The sequence below is a fragment of the Pipistrellus kuhlii genome, unplaced genomic scaffold (genome assembly GCF_014108245.1).
Source record: "Pipistrellus kuhlii isolate mPipKuh1 unplaced genomic scaffold, mPipKuh1.p scaffold_m20_p_38, whole genome shotgun sequence".
In the NCBI taxonomy this organism is placed as follows: domain Eukaryota; kingdom Metazoa; phylum Chordata; class Mammalia; order Chiroptera; family Vespertilionidae; genus Pipistrellus; species Pipistrellus kuhlii.
In genome coordinates, this window is record NW_023425538.1 from 2,114,689 (window position 1) to 2,136,624 (window position 21,936).

Consider the following 21,936-nt stretch of genomic DNA (forward strand, 5'->3'; position numbering starts at 1 on the left):
TGGGAGGTGGACAGTCTCATCCAACCACACAGCGCATGCTCCTTTCTTAGCTGCCTCTTGCGCCACCCAAGCCTGGATTTTGGCGCTTGAGTGGAGCTCACTGCGCATGTGTGCTGGAAAGCTCTACTGAGCAGGCGCAGTGTATTGCCGTGAGTCACGTGAGGGGGAGCGGAAGGGGGGGTGGGGGCGGAGCTCAAAGCCTGTGGGGAGGGGGGGCGGGTTTGTTGTGGTTGCCATTTTGCTGGTTGCATTACTGGGTAATCAGGGCCCTGCTTCGCTGCGTCCACCGGATATCTTCAGCCAGTGGGCAGCCTGAGCTCGGGCTTCCCGGGCAGTTTGAGTCCCCTTGCCTGCGTTCTCAGGTAACGAAGTGGCTTCAGATGGGGCGCGGCTCGCGCTCCGCCCTCCCCCTGTCGCCGGGAGACTTAGGAGGCGCAGGGAGGAGAGGAGTGGGGCGGCGGGCAGGTGCAGGCCATGTCTAATTATTCATAGTTGGGTTCCTGGAAGGGCATAGCCTGAGAGAGTTGTCCTGGGAAGGGGTCCCGGGGTCCCGCTCCCGCCCTTTGTTTGGGCTCGGCTCTGCCCGCTGCATCATTGTCGCTTAGCGACAACCGCCCCGAGCTGTGATTGGTTGAGCTCTTGGGCCCAGCGACCAATGGCACGGTTGTTGCCATGGCAGGTGTGGACTGCCAAGTTCAGGCCTGCCCGCTGGCCCTGGCGGCCCTCCAAAATGGGAGGCCAGACGCCTGTGTCCCTGGGGGCCGGTGGCTGCGTGGGGCGGGGCTGGCTGGTCGAGGGTTAAGAGGGTTAACCCGCCCCTCCCCTCCCCCGTCCACCTGCCTTTCCCTTCCCTGTGTGCCCCGGGTTGACCCTCGTCCCTGTCCCCTCCTCTTCCCCCCTCCCCCCGCAGCGGCTGCTGTTGTCACCCACCGGGCCTCCTGTCCCGCTTGCCCTCCCCGCTGTAGGGCTTGCCGGGGCCCGCCGGCCCGGGACAGGCGGCTGTCTCCTCGCCACCGCCACCGCCGCCATGCTGGCCGCTCGCCCACCTCACTGGGGGCCCCACCGCGCCCCAGCCTCCCGTGGGCCCCGCACCAGCCCCGACCCGGGTAGGGGGTGGTGGCTGAGAGAGACGATCCTGGTGTGGGAGGGCCCCCAGGAAAGAGTTTGGTGTGTGTTTGTGTGGGGGGGGAGCTCCAAGAGAGGAGGGGTCGTGGGGTGGCAAGACTTGGCATAGGAGAAAGGGACTGATATGAGGGAAGGCCCGCGGGGAGGGGATTTTGGTGTGGCAGATAGGGAAGAATTCTGTGATATTTGGGGGATTTGGCTATGGGGCCTTCTAGGAATAGACACAGTTGTGGATTGACCGGTGGGCAGAAGGGTCCCTGGAGAAAGGGCCCTAGTAGGAATATTGGATTGGGAGGAGGTGGGTAGACTCCAGGCTAGGCAAGAGAAGGACGATCACTATAAATCGTGAGAAGAGACACATCCCCTTTGCTCCCATCGGGAGGAGTGGGCCTTGATTGGAAGGGGTACCTTGGCATAATATTGGGGAGTTGATAGGGAGAAACTAGCTGGAGGGGTGGTTCCTGAGGTGGGGGAATATAATATAGGGAAGAGGTCTTGGCATAATATGGGGAGGGTCGCTGGGGGAGGGGTGCGCTGGAGGAGTAGGACTGTTATGTAGGAGTTTTCAGATAACTGTGATCAGGAGGTACCCAAATACCCTGGTGTGGTTTAGAGGCCTACAGAGGATTTGCTATGGTTTGGTGGGGGCCTAGAGGACTCTAATGTTATTTGGGGAATCCTAGACTTCTGGATTGGGGGATCTTGAAACAGATGAACCTTGCTTTGTTGAGATCCCGATATTCAGGGGAGAGTGCAGGAGGAAAGGATCTTGTGTGAGGGCAGCCTGGGGAGGGTTACAAGTGGAAATGGGAAGAAGAGTGAACCCTACTCCCCATGCTGTCTGTGATTTCTGTTTTCTTCTTCCTCCAATTATTGGTGTCGTTCTGTCCTTTTCTGTCCTGGCCCATATTCCTGCCTGACTCCCAACCACTCTCACATGTGCCCCTGTTTGTGCTGCTTACCTCATTTATTTGGTAATCATTTGTTGAGGGACTCTGCTATGCCTTCTTTCCCCTCCCCCTCGCCACTTCTGTCTGTCCCCTCTTCATTCCCACCTGTTGCTCTGCTGCACTTTTCCTCCACCCTTGCCTTGCCTTGCTCTGATGCCCACCTCTTTCCTGCTGGGCATTATCCCACACATTATCCCTTCCATGTCGTTCCCCTGCCTCCCACCTGCTCTCAGGTCTCAGCGGCGGTGGCAGCCGAGGTGCAGGATGCGAGAAGGCGCCCCCCGGCCGGGCTCCCGCTCCAGGCCTCGCTCCCCTGCGGCCCTCTGAGCCCACCATGGCCGTCCCACCGGGCCATGGTCCCTTCTCTGGCTTCCCAGGGCCCCAGGAACACACACAGGTATGTGGTCAGCTGGCTCCTCGCCTGCCTGGGGTAGAGGGAGGCTGGGAATAGAAGGATCTTGGGGCCAAAGATAGTGTGGTTGTCCAGGTCAGTCTCTCGGGGGCATGAAGAGCCCCATGGAAGTTGAATATAATAGAAACGTTGCTAGTAGAGCCGGGGTTTTGAGGGCCTGGGTTAAAATAGGTAAAATTACTTAGGTTCTCCATGCTTCTGAATTCTATTCTGTAAAATGGAGCCAATAATGATATTTACCTCACAGGGTTGTGAGGATTAAACCAGTTAATGAATACATGTACAATGCTGAGGACAGTGCTTGGCACATAGTGAGCAATAAATGTTCATTAAGAAAAAGACCAGAGTGAAAGATCTGGAGGGGGTACAAGGGGAGGCTGGGTTGCAGGCTTGATCCCCAGTTGAGGGCATGCAGGAGGCAGCCAATCAATGATTCTCTCATCATTGGTGTTTCTCTCCCTCTCCTTTCCTCTCTGAAATCAATAAAAATATTTTTTAAAAATTATTATTATTATTATCCACTACATGCCAGGCCTTGCTCCAGGCACTGAAGATATACAGCAAGAATAAGACATAGCCTCTGCCCTTGGTGACTTTCTCTGCTAGTGGGGTTGTCAGACAGTGACCAAGTAAATAGGCGCGCAGTGGTGAGGAGCCAGCCACCCATTAGTTCTCTCTCTTGAGGTTGGAGGTGAAGGTCTGTCCTCAGTGCCCACCTCTCACCCCGCCCAGCAGGTATTGCCTAACGTGCGGCTCTTGCCGAGGAGGCTTCCTCTGGCCTTCCGGGATGCGACCACGGCCCCATTGCGCAGGCTCTCCGTGGACCTCATCAAGACCTACAAGCACATCAATGAGGTAGGCAGGGGGTGGGGGACCCGGCGGGGCGCTGAGGGGTCCTGGCTGCTGGCACAGGTCACTCACCAGTCCTCATCTCCTGGCTGGCCGGCTGGGCAGGTCTACTATGCAAAGAAGAAGCGGCGGGCCCAGCAGGCTCCTCCTCAGGACTCCAGCACCAAGAAGGAGAAGAAGGTCCTGAACCACGGTTATGACGATGACAACCATGACTACATAGTGCGCAGTGGCGAGCGCTGGCTGGAGCGTTATGAGATTGACTCCCTCATTGGCAAAGGCTCCTTTGGCCAGGTGCGGGATGCCCCCACCCACCCAGATCCGGAGATTGGGGGATATGGGCACTCACTGAGTCTGGTTCAGTGATTTCAAGTTCTATGCTGGGCCATCAACCCAGCCCAGTCACTTGGTTTTCCCTGTGCCTGTTTCATTTTCTTTAAAAACAAAACAAAACAAAAAAAAACCCCTGCAATTAATAGGACTCTCCTTAGGAGGTTGTTGTAGTATTTCATGTCCATTGTTCATACTAGTGCCTGACTGTGGTGAGCACTCAATTTTGATAATGATATTGGTGAACCTCCTTAACTGGAGGGAAAGCAGTGGTACCTGGCGCTGTCTCCTCCCTCAACTCCCATTCCCCTCACTTTGTGCCATACCCTGCCCCTGCAGGTGGTGAAAGCCTATGATCATCAGACCCAGGAGCTGGTGGCCATCAAGATCATCAAGAACAAAAAGGCCTTCCTGAACCAGGCCCAGATTGAGCTGCGGCTGCTGGAGCTGATGAACCAGCACGACACTGAGATGAAGTACTACATAGGTGAGCCCTGAGGCAGCACGAGCTGCTCAGGGACAGGTCACCCCTGCTGTAGGATGGGGCTGGCGTCTCAGGACAGGGTTTGGTCTGTAATTCCATGATATCGGTGACTTTTCTGCCACTTTTTATGACTTTTGTCCTATTCACAAGGTAATGCTGGTCAGAGTTTCTTAGGCGCTTAGGGTCATGCTCTGTTGTAAGCACTTTACATAAATAAGCTCTTGTCTGCCTCACCACAGTGCCATGGAAGGGGCATCATTGCCCACAGCCCAGAGATGAAAAAACAAGGCATTCAGGTGCTATTATTGCAGAAGGTCACAGAGTGTGTATTCAGTAGAGCTGTAATTTGACCAGGCAGTAGACTCCAGAGCCTTTACTTATAACATCTATGCCAGCCTTTTCCCTCTTGTTTATACTGGTTCCTCTTAGAAAAAGCAAGGGACTTAAAGGATTTCTTTAAATATAAATTCTCACAGTAAATGGAAAATGAGTAACCTCTGTCACACACACAAAGAAGAACTGAGACTAAAACAATGTTATAAAATTAAATGAGGCAGTATAGACTCGTATTAAAGACACCATTGGTGAGCTGCTTGGCTGGAGGAAAACAGTGGTGCCTGGCCTGTCTGTCTCTTCATCAGTCCCTGTACAGACCTGTCAGCACCCAATGGAAACTTTCTCTTTGGTTTAATCTGACAGTTTGATAAGAGACTTGGGAAGAATTCACTTTTCTTAAGAAAATCAGTCTTTTTCTTGGTATGGGCCATGTTATGGACCGTATAAAAATACCGGACTAGAGCTGGCACCTGTGGGCACACCACACTTTGGCCAGTGCTCAAGAAGCAGAGACACATATCTGCTCCGGCACTCTCTTCAATTCCTTCGAACCCCAGGCCACCACTGGCCTTCTCTGAGCCTCAGGTTTTTTTCCCCATCCACCTGTTTGGTCCCCTTCCCGGCAGTGCACCTGAAGCGGCACTTCATGTTCCGGAACCACCTGTGCCTGGTGTTCGAACTGCTTTCCTACAACCTGTATGACCTTCTGCGCAACACGCATTTCCGGGGTGTCTCACTGAACCTGACGCGGAAGTTGGCGCAGCAGCTCTGCACGGCGCTTCTCTTCCTGGCCACGCCCGAGCTTAGCATCATTCACTGCGACCTCAAGCCAGAGAACATCCTGCTCTGCAATCCCAAGCGCAGTGCCATCAAGATCGTGGACTTCGGCAGTTCCTGCCAGCTCGGCCAGCGGGTAGGGCCTGGGCCCGCCCTAGGGGTGGGACTAGTGGTGTGGGTATGGGTGTGGCTGGGACCAGGCGGGGCCAGCTGGTGGCCAGAGATGAAGGTAGGCTGGATGGGGTAGTGAAGTGGCTGATGCCTAAGGGATGGTGCTTAGGATAGGTACGAAGGGTGGGGCAGTGTGTGACGTAGGTAAATAAGAGGGCCACAGGATATATATATATATACTGCCCAGTCAGAAAAGGAAGAGTGAAGGCTGGGGGTGGGGCCAGTTTTGAGGCTGCCGATGAGAGTAGGGGAAGTTGGGTTGGCTTTGAGCCTAGTTTGCATTTAGCTAAGTATTGTTTACCCAGTCTTCTTAAAGCTGGGATGGAAGGTGGGGAAGGTGCTTCAGCTATGCAACTTCCTGTAAGCAGTCACTTGAATTCATGATGGTGGTGGCCTGAAAAGGGTCTGGATTGGGATGATAGGAAGTCTGCAGACTGCCAAACTCTAAGAGGGGCCCAGAGTCAGGCCTACAGATGAAGATCAGGATCAGACTAGGCCAGCAGACTTTTGAGGCCGATAAGTAAAGTGGAGATAGTGGCTCTTATAAAGTTGGTGCTGATAACATGCGCCACATCCCCAGTTTGAGGGCAGAAGGCTTGTAGTTTGGGGGATGCCAGTGGGGGTGACAATTGCCCTCTGTCCTCTCTCAGATTTACCAGTACATCCAGAGCCGCTTCTACCGGTCACCCGAGGTGCTCCTGGGCACGCCCTATGACCTGGCCATTGACATGTGGTCCCTGGGCTGCATCCTGGTGGAGATGCACACTGGAGAGCCCCTTTTTAGTGGCTCCAATGAGGTGTGATCCTGAGGAAGGGGTGTGTTGGAGGGGGTGTAGGCCGGGCTGGCCTGATGACCCTGACTGCCCACATGCTCACAGGTGGACCAAATGAATCGGATTGTGGAGGTGTTGGGCATCCCACCAGCCCCCATGCTAGACCAGGCACCCAAGGCTCGAAAGTACTTTGAACGGCTGCCTGGGGGTGGCTGGACCCTACGGAGGACAAAGGAACTCAGGAAGGTGCGGCCCCTGCCCTTTGCCGCTCCTCCTACCCTGGCGGCCCCTCACTCTCTCACACTTGGGGCTTCCTCTCTCCCTGCTTCCTCTCCCTCGTGTCTTTCCCTTCCTTTCTCTCCTCGTCTGTCTTTTCCTTCCTCCCCAATCTACCCTCTCCTACCCACCCCATAATTCTTCTTAGCTTCTCTTTCCACTTTCTCTCTGTTGCCTCTGTTTCCCCGTGTGTGTCTCCCTGCCCCTCCTGCCCACTGACGGCCACTCTCTTGCCCCCCCTCCCACCCCCTCCCTGCCAGGATTACCAGGGCCCTGGGACACGGCGGCTGCAGGAGGTGCTGGGCGTGCAGACGGGCGGGCCCGGGGGCCGGCGGGCGGGGGAGCCGGGCCACAGCCCCGCCGACTACCTCCGCTTCCAGGACCTGGTGCTGCGCATGCTGGAGTATGAGCCCGCCGCCCGCATCAGCCCACTTGGGGCTCTGCAGCATGGCTTCTTTCGCCGCACGGCAGATGAGGCCACCAACACGGGCCCGGCAGGCAGCAGTGCCTCCACCTCGCCCTCCCCCCTCGACACCTGCCCCTCCTCCAGCACCGCCAGCTCCATCTCCAGCTCTGGTGGGTGCCCAGTGCCCAATAGGGTAGGACAGTTGTGGGGGAAGCTCTGGTTTGGCCTGACCTTGGGGACCTTGTCATCGGGCCATCACCTAGAGCTTTGAAACTGCATGATCCTGAACTCCAAAGGTTAGGGCAGGAGAGCTCCAACTGGCTCTGACCTGATTTCTGAAACCGAGTTTGTGCTCAGACCTCTAGTTTGTTCTGACTCCAACACCCCAAACTGAACCCTAATCTATCTCAAACGTGGGCCTGATTTCTTCACATGAACACAGAACCCAAAGCCCAAACCTGTGCCTGGTCATGAATCAGACTCAGCCACCTGAAAACCCAGCCCCCACCTCTCCTCATGTAAGACCTCTTCTCTCCTCCCCTGGCACTTCCAGGAGGCTCCAGTGGCTCCTCCAATGACAACCGGATCTATCGCTACAGCAACCGATATTGTGGGGGCCCTGCGCCCTCCATCACTGACTGTGAGATGAACAGCCCCAAGGTATGGGGCTTTATGGCCTTTGGAGGTGGGTGGTGGGGTATCTGGGACTCTGGAACTTGGGTCTCCATCACCCACTCTTCCTTTGTTCCTTTAGGTCCCACTTTCCCAGCCGATACGCCCCTGGGCAGGCGGTGATGTGCCCCACAAGACACATCAAGCCCCTGCCTCTGCATCATCACTGCCAGGGGCTGGCACCCAGTTACCCCCCAAGCCCCGATGCCTTGGCCGTCCTCCATCACCAACCTCACCACCACCTCCAGAGCTGATGGATGTGAGCCTGGTGGGCGGCCTTCCTGACTGCTCCGCACTCCATCCAGCGCCTGCCCCCCAGCACTCGGCTGCCTCAGCCCTCCGGACTCGGATGACAGGAGGTCGTCCACCCCTCCCACCCCCTGATGACCCTGCCACCCTGGGGCCTCGCTTGGGCCTTCGTGGTGTTCCCCAGAGCACTGCAGCCAGCTCATGACCCTGCCCCTTCCCTGGGGCCCCTCCTGAAGCCATACCCCTCCCCCCATCTGGGGGCCCTGGGCTCCCATCCTCATCTCTCCCCTTGACTGGAATTGCTGCTACCCAGCTGGGGTGGGTGAGGCCTGCACTGATTGGGGCCTGGGGCAGGGGGTCAAGGAGAGGGGTTTAGACATGCCCCCACACTAAGGACTGAACCCTTGGCCCCCTCTCTCCCCTTGTTTTCTATTTATTGTACCAAAGACAGTGGTGGTCCAGTGGTTGAGAGACCCCCTTCACCCCAGGGCCCTAGGAAGGGGTGGGGGCAGGTAGGGGGAGATGGCATTGCTCCTCCTTGCTGTACCCCCCAGTAAAAGAGCTTTCTCACATGCCCGTCTGAGATTTTGCAGGGCCCTGGCTCCTTTCACCCAGCCCTCAGAGGCATGGTGCAGAATGTGTTTGGGGAGGGGGTGCCGGAAGAGCTTTGTCTCGTCGGAAATGCCCATAGGGAAGTTATAGCTATTGGTACAGACATGGAGCTGCAGGAGGTCTGAGTCCTAGACAGGATTGTAGCCCACATTTGCCCTTTCAAGGTAAATTGAGACTCTGAAAGGGTAAAGGCCCACTTCTGGCCTGTTTCTGGGAATCAAGTTTCTGCCCTAGTAAGCCAGGGTTTTCACAGAGTCTGTGTAGGAGTGGTTCCTTTTGCCAGGCAAGCATCCAGTAGGTGCTGAATACGTGTAATAGGACTTATTAGTGCCATCTGGGGATTGACAGGCAGACAATGGGTACAGACTTATTTCCCCCTTCCCCGACGTCTGGTCTTATCCTTTGGAACAATTGTGGAGCAAGATGTTTTGAGATTTTCAGGCCCAAAAAAATATCCCAGGGGTTCAGGTAAGTGAACCTGTTTCCTTGGCATTTTGGAAACTTTCGTCTCCCAAATGGCCAATCAAGAACCTTCTGTTGCAAAGGGTATCATCTTCCGCCACAGGGATGCGGGCACCTCCTGGGAAATGGAGCTCTACTTAGTATCAGCATCGGTTCCGCATTTCGTCGGGGAACTACAAAGACCAGAGTTCTTTTCGCTCACGTGTTTAGGGGCGGGGCGTCAGGCGGCCAATCAGCAGTTAGACAAACAGCCGGATGCTTGTCGCCAGCTCTAAAGGAAGAAGGAAAGGGCCGTAATTGGGTGTTTTTGGCCGCGCTCCGCGCAGGTGTTGGTTTCTGTTGAGGCGTGCGGCAGGTGCCAGAAGGCTTACTGTGGAGAGCGTGAAGGTAAGACGTTCGTAGTTGGAGCAGGAGGTAGGCGCAGAGGCCTGAAGCGGCCCCAGCACGTGGGACGTAACCCAGGACGCGGGAAAGACCCCGTAGTAGGAGTGGGCAAGGGCTCTATTACTTACCTGCGTGTGTTCGCTAATGGTGCCACTTTGAACGCGAGGGAATCCAGACAAAGCACGGGTAGGGAAACTTCTGGAGTGGAGAAGCTGCCTGAGCTGAGACCTAAAGATGGGGGCGGGGGCGGGGGGCGCGGGTACTTGCGGGGCGGTGGAATGGCTTGCACAAAGGCAGCAATGAGGAACGGCCTGGTTTTGGAGATCTTATTGAAAGTTCTGTATGAATTAGGTCGTGGAAGATTTTGTTGGCTATTTGGGGATTTCCTGAAGGCAATGAGCCATGGGAGGATGTCTAGAAGGGAAGGCCCTGTTTGCTGTCATCTGGAAAGAGACTTGGGTCTGGGAGCCCAGGATGGTGTCTGTAGCAGGACCCTGGGCAGGATCATCTGGGATGAACCAAGGAAAGGATCTTGGTAAGGAGCGGAGGAAGAGTGTGGGGTGATGGCTGGATGTGTGGTTTACAGATTGTGGAGAGGGGCGGGAAAGGAATAGCTCTAGCACGTAGGACAAGTGGCTGTATATTGTAGATGCTTACTTAATTTTTAAAAAAATGAATAGCCCTAGGAAGCCAAAACTAGTATGATCTCCCTTTTGCTAATGAGGTTGCTGAAGGCAAGGAAAGTTAAGTAACTTGTCCAAGATCACATAGTTGGGAAGCAGAGGGCTCAGGATTTGTGTGTATGTCACCCATTGACTTAGCCAGGTGCAAGGTGAGCCTCTAGTCACTAGCAGGAGCCAAATCATGTGGATTCTGTAAGGAATTTGGGGTGGATAAGCATGGAAACATATCTCACATTTCTATTTCCAGCTCAGAACCTCTCCTGCGACTGCTGACTGACTGCCTACATGATATCATCTCTTGGATATCTAGAGATATCTTGAGAGTAATTTTGGCCAAATTGAACTCCTGTTTTTCCCCAAAAAAATCTGTTCTTCCAAGGTTGTTCTCAGTAAATGTCACCTCCATCCTTGTAGTTGCTCAAACTCAAAGCTTTGGAGTTGTTCTTGAGTCCCCTCTTTGTTTTATATCCATGTCTGGTCCATCAACAAATTCTTTCAAAGTTTATTCAGAACCTGTTCATTTCTTTTTCTCGTCTTTTTTTTTTTTTTTTATAAATTTTTTACCGAGAGGAAGGGAGAGAGATAGAGAGTTAGAAACATCGATGAGAGAAACATCGATCAGGTGCCCACAACCAAGGTACAATCCCTTGACCGGAATCGAACCCAGGACCTTTCAGTCCGCAGGCCGACGCTCTATCCACTGAGCCAAACCTGTTTTGGCAAGAACCTGTTCATTTCTTCCCACCTCCATTGTTGTCACCCTAGATCTGTCCACTCTCATCATCTACCTACATCAGTGGTCGGCAAACTGGGGTTCGTTAGCCACATGCGGCTCTTTGGCCCCTTGAGTGTGGCTCTCCCACAAAATACCATGTGCGGGCGCACACGTACAGTGTGATTGAAACTTCATGGCCCATGCACAGAAGTCAGTTTTCGGCTCTCAAAAGAAATTGTAATCGTTGTACCGTTGATATTTGGTTCTGTTGACTAGTGAGTTTGCCGACCATGGGCTAGATCATCATGGCATCCTTCTCAATGGTCTCCCTGCTCCCCACAGTCTGTTCCTCACATGCACCCAGAGTGACACTGTGAACAGCGGGGTCAGGTCCCGTTCCTCTCCTGCTCAGTACCCTCCCGTACCTCCATCTCACAGAAAGTAAATGCCAAAGTTTTCTCCTGACCTGCAAAGTCCTGCATGACTCGTCCATCTGCTCTGACATGGTTTATTCATCCCTGCTTGCTCACTCTGCTATAGCCAACTGGCCTCAGAGCCTTTGTACTTGCTGTTTTGTTTGTTTGTTTATCTTTATTGTTGAGAGTATTATAGGTGTTACCCTTTCTTCCCATTGACCCTCTCCTTCCCAGGCCATCACTGCACTATTGTCTGTGTCCATGGGTTATGCCTATCCATAATAATAAAAGCATAATATGCTAATTAGACTGGATGTTCTTCCGGATGACCTCCCGGAGAAAGCCGGGACTGTGAGGGAAGTTTGGGTCCTGGGTGACAGAGGGAAGCCGGTGCCAGCAGTCAGGGGAAGGAAGGCCTACTCTGGCACGAATTTTGTGCATCGGGCACCTAGTTCATTCTTTTCCCATCATACCCTCCCCTCTTCCCTCTGAGAATCGTTAGTCTGTTGCAAGCTTCCATGTCTCTGGATCTGTTTTGTTTGTCAATTTTATTTGTTCAAAAGATTCTGCAGACAAGTGAGTTCCTGGCTTATTTTGCTTAGCATAATACTCTCCAGGTCCCTCCATGTTGTCTCAAATGGTGTGAGGTCCTTCTTTTTAACATCTGCATAGTATCCCATGGTTTAAATGTACCACCTGTTCTCTTTACCTGGGACATTTCCCCAGGTAGTGAAGGCTCACCTTCACCTCCTTTAGGTCTTTACTCAGATGTCACCTTCTCCTTGAGATCTTGTCCACCCTTCTAGAATTGTACCACTAACATTTGTATATTAACTTTCCTTAGCATTAATAATATCATTCTTTAACTCATATAATTTCTTACTAGAGGCTTAGTGCATGAAATTCATGCTCTTGGGGGAGGTGGCTTAGCCAGGTCTGCGTCTTTTTTGCAGTCCGGGAGCTGTCAGTTGGACATCCTTAGCACTGCTACAAAGGCAGGAGAGGCTCCCACCACCACCGCTGTGCTTGCCAGCCATGGCTCAGGGATTCTGGCCGAGCAGAACTCCCCCTGTGGGACTGCACTGACTACCAGGGGGCAGCTCCTGAGTTGAGCATGAGCATCTGCCCCCTAGTGATCAGTGCACATCATAGCAAGCAGTTGAGTGGCATTACATACTACTCTGATTGGTTGAACAGCCGACTGGATAACCGGACACTTAGCATATTAGGCTTTTATTATATAGGATTGTCTGTTCCCCCTCTCCTTTCCCCTATCCCCACTTCATGAGGGCAGGAGCTTTGATCTTATTTCATGCTTTATCTTCCAACACTTAGAAGAGCCCTTGACATATAGTAGGGATTTAATAATTCTTTATTGAATGAACTAGGGGCTCAGTGCATGAATTCATGCACGGGTGGGGTTCGGCCAGCCCGCCCTGATGGGGAGCCATTGGGGGTGGGGCCAACCAGAGGGAGGGGCCATGAGTGGTTGGTTGGCAGGCCCCATCCCCAATTAGGGAGTTCGTGGCTGATCAGGGTGGGGCTGGCCAGGGGTAGAGGCTGCACGAGGGTTCCAGGGTGTGTCCAGCACTTCTCACTCAGTCCTCGTTGGCCAGACCGCAGCAACAAGCTAACCTACTGATCGGAGTATCTGCCCTCTGATGGTCAGTGCATGTCATAGTGAGCGGTTGAGCATCTTTACCATATCATTAGCATATTATGCTTTGTTTGAACGGACAACTGGACATTTAGCATATTAGGCTTTTATTATATAGGATGGATGTGTGGATGATTTCAGAGCTCAGATCCTGATCCCAGCATCCTAGAGACTGTCAATTCAATTTCCACAGAACTTTAAGGAGCTGCCTTAAAATTTTTTTGAGGTCTCAGACATTCAACAAATGTTTTCATCTTACCTTAGCTTTGTGGGAAGACTGCAGAGAACAAAATAGTTTCCCTGCCTCCAAAGAGCTCACGGTCTTGGCTGGGGGGGTTCAACTCATCAACTAATCACACAATATGAAATACAGAGAAAGGTAGAAAGTGCTATAAGAGCACTTGACAGGAAATCTAATCTGGACCCTAGAAGTGAGGTTTGAGGTGATCTGAAGGAGTAGGCATTAACTCCATTAAATCTGGTGTGTGTGTGTGTGTGTATGTGTGTGTGTGTAACATGGTTAGAACCTAAAAGCTGACAGGGAGCAAGCGATCAGGCCACATAGATCCTGTAAGGAGTGTGTGTCCTTACCCCATGTATAGTGGGAAGCTGTAAAATAATTTTATTCTTAAAAAATTTTAACTGATTTTTGGAGAGAGAAGAAGGGAGAGGAGGGAGTGTAAGAGAAACTTCCATGTAAGAGTGAGACATTGATCAGCTGCCTCCTGCATGCCCCCTATCGGGGATCAAACCTTAAACTGTGGCATGTGCCCTGACCCAGAATCAAATGGCAGCCTTCGGTACATAGGATAATGCCCAACCAACTGAGCCACACTGACCAAGGCAAGAAGTTTAAATAGTGGAAACAGGCATGGTCAGTTATATATGTTAATAGGTCCCTTAGACTGTTGTGGGGGGAATTGACAATAGGGGATTATGGATTGAAGTAGAGGCCAATGATGAGGCTGTTACTGTGAGATTAACGAAGGCCACCCATTCTTTGCTGTTATTTTCCATTAGAAGGTGAAGTCTCCTTCTTTAATCTGGTCTGACCTTGCCTCGCTTTACCAATAGAATGTAGTGAAAGTGATGCAGTTGAGGAGGCCTGTGCCTTGAAGAGGCCTGGCAGCTTGTGCTTTTGCTATCTTGGAGCCCTGGGCTTCTGTATAAAGAAATCCAGCTATGCTGCTGGAGAGAAATGTGGAAAGAGGCCCAGCCAGCCCCTAGCTGTTCCTCTGTTTCAGCTGATGTGCTAGACATGAGTGATGCCATCTAGCCCAGCTCCCAGCTGACAACATATGGAGTAGGGATGAGCCATCCTGACTTGAATTTGATTCTCAGTGAGATAAGAAATCAGAGCATTATGAGTTGAAGAATGATGTGATACTAATAGGATTCCTCTGGCTGCCATGTGGACACAAGGATAGAAGTGGACTCCAGTGAGGAGGCTACGGCACTAATCCAGCCAGAGAGAGTGGTGGCTTAGCTTGAGGAGGAGTAGTGGAGGTGGGAGGTGTGGTCGGATTTTGGATATACAATAGTTTGAAGGATGAGTAGGCAGAATTTGGGGATAGGTGTGGGGTGAAAAAGAGGAATCAACAACCAAGGACTTTAGCCTTAGCAGAGGAAGGAGGGAATGCCAGTAACTATATGAGGAAGACCAAGAGAGGCTGTGGATGTGGATCTAGTAAGCATCCCAGTGGACTTGCTGAGCAAGCAGTGGAATCTAGGAATCTGGCATGCAGGGGTGAAATCTGGACTGGAGGTGTAATTTGGGTAGTCATTGGCATTTTTGTGGTATGAAGGCCCAGATGAGGTCGCTAAGGTAGGAGCATCTGCATCTGCTGCTTCCTCTGTTTGCAGGAGCTGGGCTGGCCCTGGGTCACTCTTGCCCTGACTCCATGTGACATTCCAGTGCAGTGCCCACAGCTCCTCTGTCCCCATTCCAAATGACAAGAATCAGATCGCTGGGGTTGGCTGTCAAGCTCTGCTCAACCTGCTTTAGCTGGGGGTGAGGGGTTTCTGCAAGGGTGTCTGTCTGCTGGGAAGGGCTGCGGACTGGCCACTTCAACTAGTCACAAAGTGTTTCTGACAGTCGGTGTATTGGAGGCAGGAGTGTGTGTGGATGTTTGGTAATTGGGTGGGTGAGACATTATTTATGGAGCCTCAGGTGGGTGAATGGGGTAGGAGAGAGGAGGAAGTTGGGCTCTGGCAGGCTCTGAGCCCAGAGGGGTTCGGATTACGTTGGGAGAAGTCATGAGGACCCAACACAGCTTCTGCCTGCCATTGTGGTCAGGAAGACAGACACTCTTCACTCCTCACTGGAGAGAGATACAGCAATGACTGAGACAGCCTCCACCCTGCCCTCTGAGAGCACCCATCAAGTGGGGGAGACCCTCTGACCAGATGGGGGTCAGGGAGGGCCAGGATGGCAGGAGTTCCAGGGTGCTGTTGGAGCCCAGAGGAAGTACGTGATCTAGTCTAAGGTATTAGGAGATCTCGTGTCTCCTTTGTCTCATCCAGTCTGTGACAGTTTCTCAGGTGGAGAGAGAACACATGAGGTAAGATTTGAAGAGTCAGATGAAGGGAGTTTTTGGTCTCTACAGGTGATGACTTTTAGCCAAGACAGTAAATATTTAAATAACTTTTTTATATTAAATAATTTTAAATTTACTGAAAAGTTGCAAAGAAAATACAAAAGATTTCCCATATACACTGCAATACCCTGCACCCAACTTCCCCTAAAGTTAAGATCTTATATATTTATGGTACATTTTTCAAAAGTAGGAAATTTATGTTGATTAGTATTCTAACTAAACTTCAGACTTTATTCATATCTTACCTGTTTTCCACTAATGTTCTGTTTCTGTCCCAGGATCCAATCTAGGATACCATGTTGCATTTATTCACCATGTCTCCTTTGTCTCATCCAGACTGTGACAGTTTCTCAATCTTTCCTCGGTTTTCATAACCTTGACAGTTTTGAGGTATACCACTCCTCAGTCTGGATTTCTATAATATTTATCTCATGGTTAGAGTGGGATTATAGGTTTGGGGAAGAATGCCACTCAGCTGATATTTATCTGGATCACTCCTTTAAGGCGGGGTGTATCAGGTTTCTTAAGTATAATGTTACTGGTTTTCCCTTTTCTTACTCTGTTCAAAGCAAGTAACGAAATCCAGCCCACACTCAAAAGGAGACTATTTGTCATAGTTAATAAGTATGGGAAGATATTTTGAGACTGTGCGGATGTCCTGATTCTCCTCAAAGTTCCACCCACGGTTTTTAGCATTCATCATGGATCTTGCTTGAGACACAATAATTACTGTGGTATTCTAGTGTTCATTTTCTATTTCCCTCATTTCTTCTACATTTACTATTTAGAATTCTTCTGTATGAAGGTTTGTCTCTTTTACCCCATTTATTTTATTTGTATAATCACTCATTTTTATAAGTATGAACTCATGGATATTTATTTTATTCTTTGTATATAATCCTGTACTATCATAATTAATTTTTTTCACTACAGTTATTTCCGTTTTGGCCATAGGGGCTTTTCAGGTTGGTTCCTGTGTTCTTTCTCTTTTCTTGAGTACCTACTTCCTTACTCTCTGGCATTATAAGATGATTCAGGCTTATCTTGCATTTTCCCTTCCCCAGCCCTGGAATCAGCCATTTCTCCAAGAGCCCAGGTTCCTTTTATTGGAGAAAGATATTAGAAACCTAGGTTTGAGCACTGAGTACGGTCATTGCTACTGGGGTGTCACTGTATCTAGTCCCTCTTGGCTGACAGAGCTAGGAAATATACGTATGTGTACAAATCCAGGTATGCTCACACATCTGTATTTCTGTGTGTGTATGTATAGATAGATATAGGTGTGTGTGTGTGTTTATTAATTTAATTTTTTGTTAATCTTCACCTGAGGACAATTTTCTATTGATTTTTAGAGAGATTGGAAGGGAGGGGGAGAGATAGAGAAATATTAATGTGAGAGAGACACATCGATTGGTTGCCTCCTGCATGTGCTCCAAACGGGATCAAGCCTGCAACCAAAGTACATGCCCTTGACCGGAAATGAACTCTGAACCCTTCAGTCCACTGAGCCAAACTAACTGGGGCAATACTGATATTTCTGACTCTAATCCAACCCTAAAAGGTTCATTCGCACCTTCCCTCCTTGCTTTCTTTGTAACGTCTTTCTCTGACAGTAAGAAACTTGGGCCGAAACCGGTTTGGACTGTGGACTGAAAGGTCCCGGGTTTGATTCCAGTCAAGGGCATGTACCTTGGTTGCGGGCACATCCCTAGTAGGGGGTGTGCAAGAGGCAGCTGGTCGATGATTCTCTCTCATCGATGTTTCTAACTCTCCCTCTCTCTTCCTCTCTGTAAAAAATCAATAAAATATATTTTTAAAAAAGAAAGAAAAGAAACTTGGCTCGGTGGGCACTTTTCTAGGCTCACTTATTGACCATCTTGGCAAAAACTGGCAGTGTTAGCATTCCCTTCTACAAAACACTCTCCCTTTGGTTTCTCTGACACTGCTTCCCGCTGATTTTCTTCCTATGCCTTGCTTCTTTACAAGAAGTTCCTGTTTTCACTGATCCCTGAAATGTGGGAAGAGCTCTTCTCAACTCCCATCTTAATCTCTCTTATGGTTGGTTTGCTGTCTCTGATGCCCACTCTGCCCTAAACCCCTGCATCTTCCCTGGGCCCCAGATGTGAGTGGCTTCATAAGGGCACCACCATTCCCTTTCTCCTTCTGCCTGGTTGATCTCTGGGTCCTTAACACGCACTATATCCCAAATTGCAAACCCACTTCTCTCAGTCTCTATCTCAGGGTTTACCCCAGGCTCTCAGAGAGCATTGGGCTTCATCTTTGATGCCTCCTTCCCCATGCCCCCCTCCCCCACCAGCCCGTCAGCCTCCACAGAGTGTCCACAAGGACTCCTGGATGGCTCCCATCTGCCCCTTCCTGCTGTCATGGTCCCACCTTGGCCACATCCTGTCTCTCCCACCTTGTCTCTGCCTGCCCTCCTCCTTGGCCCCTGGCTCCCCATCTCTCCCTGTAACCCACCCCCACTCGGCGGTGAGAGGGATATTTGTGAAACACAAATCTAATCATGCCCTCCTGCTTCAATGTGTTCCATGTTTCTCCAGTGTCCTTAGGATAAGGTCCTTCCTCCTGGTACTGAAGCTTGGTGTGATCTGGCCCCGACCATCACCATCTCAGCCTGTCTCCCCTATGGCCTAAGCTTAGACGCACTGAACTTCTTTGTTTTCTTTTTCTTTTTCTTTTTTTTAAATATATTTTATTGATTTTGTACAGAGAGGAAGGGAGAGAGATATAGAGCTAGAAACATCGATGAGAGAGAGTCATCGATCAGCTGCCTCTTGCACACCCCCTACTGGGGATATATGCCCGCAACCAAGGCACAAGCCCTTGACCGGAATCGAACCCTGGTCCCTTCAGTACCCAAGCCGACGTTCTATCCATTGAGCCAAACTGGTTTCGGCTGAACTTCTTTGTTTTCTTCAACATGACCAATGTGCTCACCGAGGTCTCTGCATAGGTCTTCACCAGCCCCAACAGCCTTCAGCTCAGCCAGCCCTGCCCACCCCCTTTCTTCCCACTCATGTTACTTTGAAACAGTCCCAGACATCACCGTCTGAAAGGATGATGAATACAGTGTAACCAGTGGTTGTTACTGAGTGTTGGAAGTTGGTGTGTGGGGTAGCTTTACTTTAAAACAATGTTTGCAATAAACATGTTTTTATGTATTGCTGACAGTATCACAGATATTCCCCTCAATGAACATGTTTTCATTGAATACCAATATAACAACAATAGCTGTTGTGGGAGAAAATTTAAATAAGAAAAAAAATGTCATGTGTTTGCGTTTAAGAGAAAAAGCCTTTTAGGAATCATTTTACTTAAAAATTCTACGGAGGCAAGAAGAGCATAGAGGTCTGTTGTCGGTATGCGCTGTAACAGTGCTAGAAGCTGAGTGCTGGGATGTGCTGTGAAGGAGCGCTCGCAAGCTTCCTTTTGAGTCACATCCACTGCTGGGATTTTCTCCCATGAATTTTCATAATTATCACTAAATGTGACTTGTGTAATTTGTCTAAATAGTATCTTACAAGCATTGGGAACAACTGAATTATATAAAAGGGTTTTGTATATGTAGAGGAGTCTTTGGTTTTGGGAGAATCTTTGTCTTCTGCTATGATGTCAGTGACTATTGGGACAGTGAATTTAGGGTAAGGCAACTGTGAATGCACCCGCTTTGAGACATTTTGTGGTTTTAAATCTGGCTAGCATGTGCTTTAATGATGACTGCCAATCTCTACCTGGCCTTTTTCATGCCTGGCCTGTTCCAAGTCCTTTCTATGGATTAATCTCAGTAATCCTCAGACAGGCTTTAGGAGGCAGCTACTGTTCTCTTCCCAGAGTTTCGTGAGAGGCATTTAGAGCTGAAATCAAACGCTTCAGGTTCCATAGCTAGTAAGTGGCAGTCCTAGGACTAGAGCCCAAGAGTCTTGGTTGGTTCCATTGTCTGTGCCTTTAACCGCCTTCCTCCTGGATGCCATTCTTAAAGGAGATGCTCACATTCTGATATTGCAGTCTCTTCTTTGGGGAAGAAGAGCTTACTTCTCCGGCTGCTAAAAATCTCTTTTCAACATCCCCAATTATTTGTAAAGAAAAACACTTTTTAATTATTTTTTTAGGGAAAATTTCAAAAGCAGAATTCTAATGAAGGCCTATGTCCCCATCACCCAACTTTGACAATTACCAGCATATGGCAATTCTTGTTCCATTTATATCCTGCATGCTTTTTATCCTCTGCTCAACTATTTTAATACAAGTCCACGTGTTTTATTAAAAGACATTTTCTTTAGAGAAAAGGAAACCTACAATTCCTTGCCCCAAGTCCTCCCCCTGCTGGCAAATTGACTGCTGTCCCTTCTTCATTTTCCAAATGCAGAGAGAGCTGTATGATACTATCACCTGGCTCCGTCCCTGGCTTGTTTCCGGGAACCCTATCCTTCAGGCGTTGATCCCTGTTGCTCTGAAGCCTAAAAATGATCCTTCTCAGTGACCATGGACAGGCTGGTGTTGCTTGGCAGGCTCCTCCCTTGCAGTGGGACATTTAATCTGCTCATGGCCATTTGCCCTAATCATGCTCTCTCTATGTATTTGGGTTATTTTCAGGATGCCCCCTCCTCGCAAAACTAGGTCAGACCTGTAATACTCCTCACACACTTTACATTATGTTTGTGATGATCAGAATGAAATAAGGATTAAATACTTATCTATATAAATTGCCTGAGCGCTCCATGAGGGTAGGTAGCAGGTCTGTCTTCATCCCTCCTGTGTCCCCAGCATCACCCAGTGCAGGGCCTGGCACTCACTAGGTGCTCAGTAGCAGTGATGAATGAATGAGTGATTGCCAAGGTCAATAGCTGAGTTTTTGTCATGAGGGAAATAGGAAGCCACAGAATGTTTTAGGCAGAACTGGACCCATTTCCCCCCCAAACTAATGTGCAAACAAATCCCCTGGGATCTTGCAAAACTGCAGATTGTGAGTCAGTGGGTCTGGGGAGCAGCCTGAGATTCTGCATTTCTCATAAGCTCCCAAGTCATGCCAGTTTTTGGAGCAGCGAGGGTCCTGCTGTGCTGGTCAGTATCCAGCAGCCAGTCACACGTGACTGTTGAGCACTTGAAATGTGGCTAGTGTGAATTGAGATGTACTTCAAGTGTGACATACCCATTGGATTTCAAAGACTACTACAAAAAAAGAATGTAAAATATCTCAATTTTTATATTGATCACATGTTAATATGGTAATATTTTGGATATATCGAATTAAATAAAACATTATTAAAATTAATGTGTGTGTTTTTTTTCATGTGCCTACCTACTAGAAAATTCAAAATTACATGGTGGCTCTCCTATTTCTTTTGTCTAGTGCCGGTCTAGAATACTCCAGACTCCTTTTTACCTCCAAGCATTTGTACATACTTTTCCCTCTTTTTGGACTAACCCCCTTTCTCACAACTTCCTTCTCAAATAATTTCACACCGCTTCCAGGTCTCAACTAAGATGTCTTGTTCTCCAGGAAGGCCTCCCTGATCCCCCAGGGTGTGTCAGTGTTTGTTCTGGGCTTCCAACGGTCTCTGGGTTTTCCTCTTCTCAGCCCTGACCATCTGTGGTGTCAGCATTGGTATGTCTGTCTCACTCTTTAGATGGATAAATCCTTGAGGATGGGACAAAGTCTGTTTTGGTCACTAGAACTTGGCACAGAGTTAGTGTTTACTAACTGAACTAAGAAATGATGAGGAAGATGTGGGTCCTGCACATTTTACAGCTCTTGACATGGACTGTGAAGCCAGCCTCGCCTCGAGGCTAGTTTTGATGAGCCTGACACCATGGTAGCATTTGGAACTGCTTTCACTGTTTTACTGGGTGTGCCGCAGGCATGTTGTGGATCTTGCCAGTCTCTGAGGCAGTTATTCTTCTGCCTCTGTCCCTGAGCTACCCTCTCTTGGGATTTGTCTTCTGCCAATGGCACATTTCTGAAGGTTTTTTGTGGGGGTTTTCTGGAAGGTTTTTTGTGGTTTTTATATCATCTGTTGTTAGTCCAACACAGATTTTTATATTATTCCCATTCTGAGATTTCCCTTTTTCAGAAGACTCCATATAGGATGATACCCTTTATAAAGCTCAAAACCAAGCACAAGCAAACATTGTTTAGGCATGCAAACATATGTGATAAAATTATACCTTAGAATAGCAACGGGTAAGGGAACCTTTTGGCATTTATTGATTGTACACTTCAAATGGGTATATTTCATTGCATGTAATTTTAAGCTGAATTAGAAAGAGAGAGTTGGGCCAGAACAAACTTGCTCTGCCTCTGGTTATGCTGTTAAGGAGATAACACTGGGGGCAGAGCCACCACTTGGTGACTCAGCTGTCATGCTGAGGATGGCAGGGTGGAAAAGGAAAAGAATCTAAATTCTTGATGTCACTGAGCCACCTACAGGGCTTTGCTTTCTTTGCTATTTCTCCAGATCCCATAACTGTGCCTTACAATTAGTTGGCATTCAATAAGTATATGTATTTTTAAGAAAACTTATTGAATACTAGAGGCCTAGTGTACAAAATTCGTGCATGGATAGGTCCCTAGGCCTAGTG

At 49.6% G+C, this 21,936-nt stretch overlaps 1 protein-coding gene and 3 long non-coding RNA genes across 12 annotated transcripts; 2 read left to right on the plus strand and 2 right to left on the minus strand.

The window, feature by feature from the left end:
• Positions 1-195: 195 nt before the first annotated feature.
• Positions 196-8,382, plus strand: DYRK1B (dual specificity tyrosine phosphorylation regulated kinase 1B). Of its 9 annotated transcripts, none has more exons than XM_036407961.2 (12): positions 413-1,106; positions 2,309-2,472; positions 3,220-3,342; positions 3,442-3,630; positions 4,006-4,153; positions 5,113-5,399; positions 6,085-6,231; positions 6,313-6,453; positions 6,744-6,779; positions 6,864-7,059; positions 7,443-7,549; positions 7,644-8,382. In XM_036407961.2, the coding sequence occupies exons 1-12, from the start codon at positions 1,028-1,030 to the stop codon at positions 8,013-8,015; spliced, it is 1,989 nt and encodes a 662-aa protein (XP_036263854.1). In that variant the 5' UTR covers positions 413-1,027; the 3' UTR covers positions 8,016-8,382. The 9 variants fall into 9 exon arrangements, with proteins under 9 accessions (XP_036263859.1, XP_036263862.1, XP_036263863.1 ...); XM_036407963.2 differs by having other exon boundaries at positions 415-1,106; positions 3,223-3,342; XM_036407966.2 differs by lacking the exon at positions 413-1,106 and adding an exon at positions 196-362 and having other exon boundaries at positions 6,744-7,059.
• Positions 8,383-10,306: 1,924 nt separating this feature from the next.
• LOC123651116 lies at positions 10,307-11,102 on the minus strand. The gene is made up of 2 exons (XR_006739605.1): positions 10,679-11,102; positions 10,307-10,464 (listed from the first exon to the last, which is right to left on the minus strand). It is a non-coding gene; the product is annotated as an uncharacterized LOC123651116 (long non-coding RNA).
• Positions 11,103-12,741: 1,639 nt separating this feature from the next.
• LOC123651115 lies at positions 12,742-16,626 on the plus strand. The gene is made up of 2 exons (XR_006739604.1): positions 12,742-15,240; positions 15,281-16,626. It is a non-coding gene; the product is annotated as an uncharacterized LOC123651115 (long non-coding RNA).
• LOC123651117 lies at positions 16,324-16,964 on the minus strand. The gene is made up of 2 exons (XR_006739606.1): positions 16,890-16,964; positions 16,324-16,418 (listed from the first exon to the last, which is right to left on the minus strand). It is a non-coding gene; the product is annotated as an uncharacterized LOC123651117 (long non-coding RNA).
• Between the last annotated feature and the right edge of the window lie 4,972 nt (positions 16,965-21,936).

Excerpts from the sequence above, each read along its gene's own strand:
- DYRK1B (XM_036407959.2), top strand. The coding sequence starts at position 1,028 with ATGCTGGCCGCTCGCCCACCTCACTGGGGGCCCCACCGCGCCCCAGCC. Across the intron at positions 1,107-2,308 it reads CCGCACCAGCCCCGACCCGG|GTCTCAGCGGCGGTGGCAGC; the intron begins GTAGGGGGTGGT and ends ACCTGCTCTCAG. Across the intron at positions 4,154-5,112 it reads TGAGATGAAGTACTACATAG|TGCACCTGAAGCGGCACTTC; the intron begins GTGAGCCCTGAG and ends CCTTCCCGGCAG.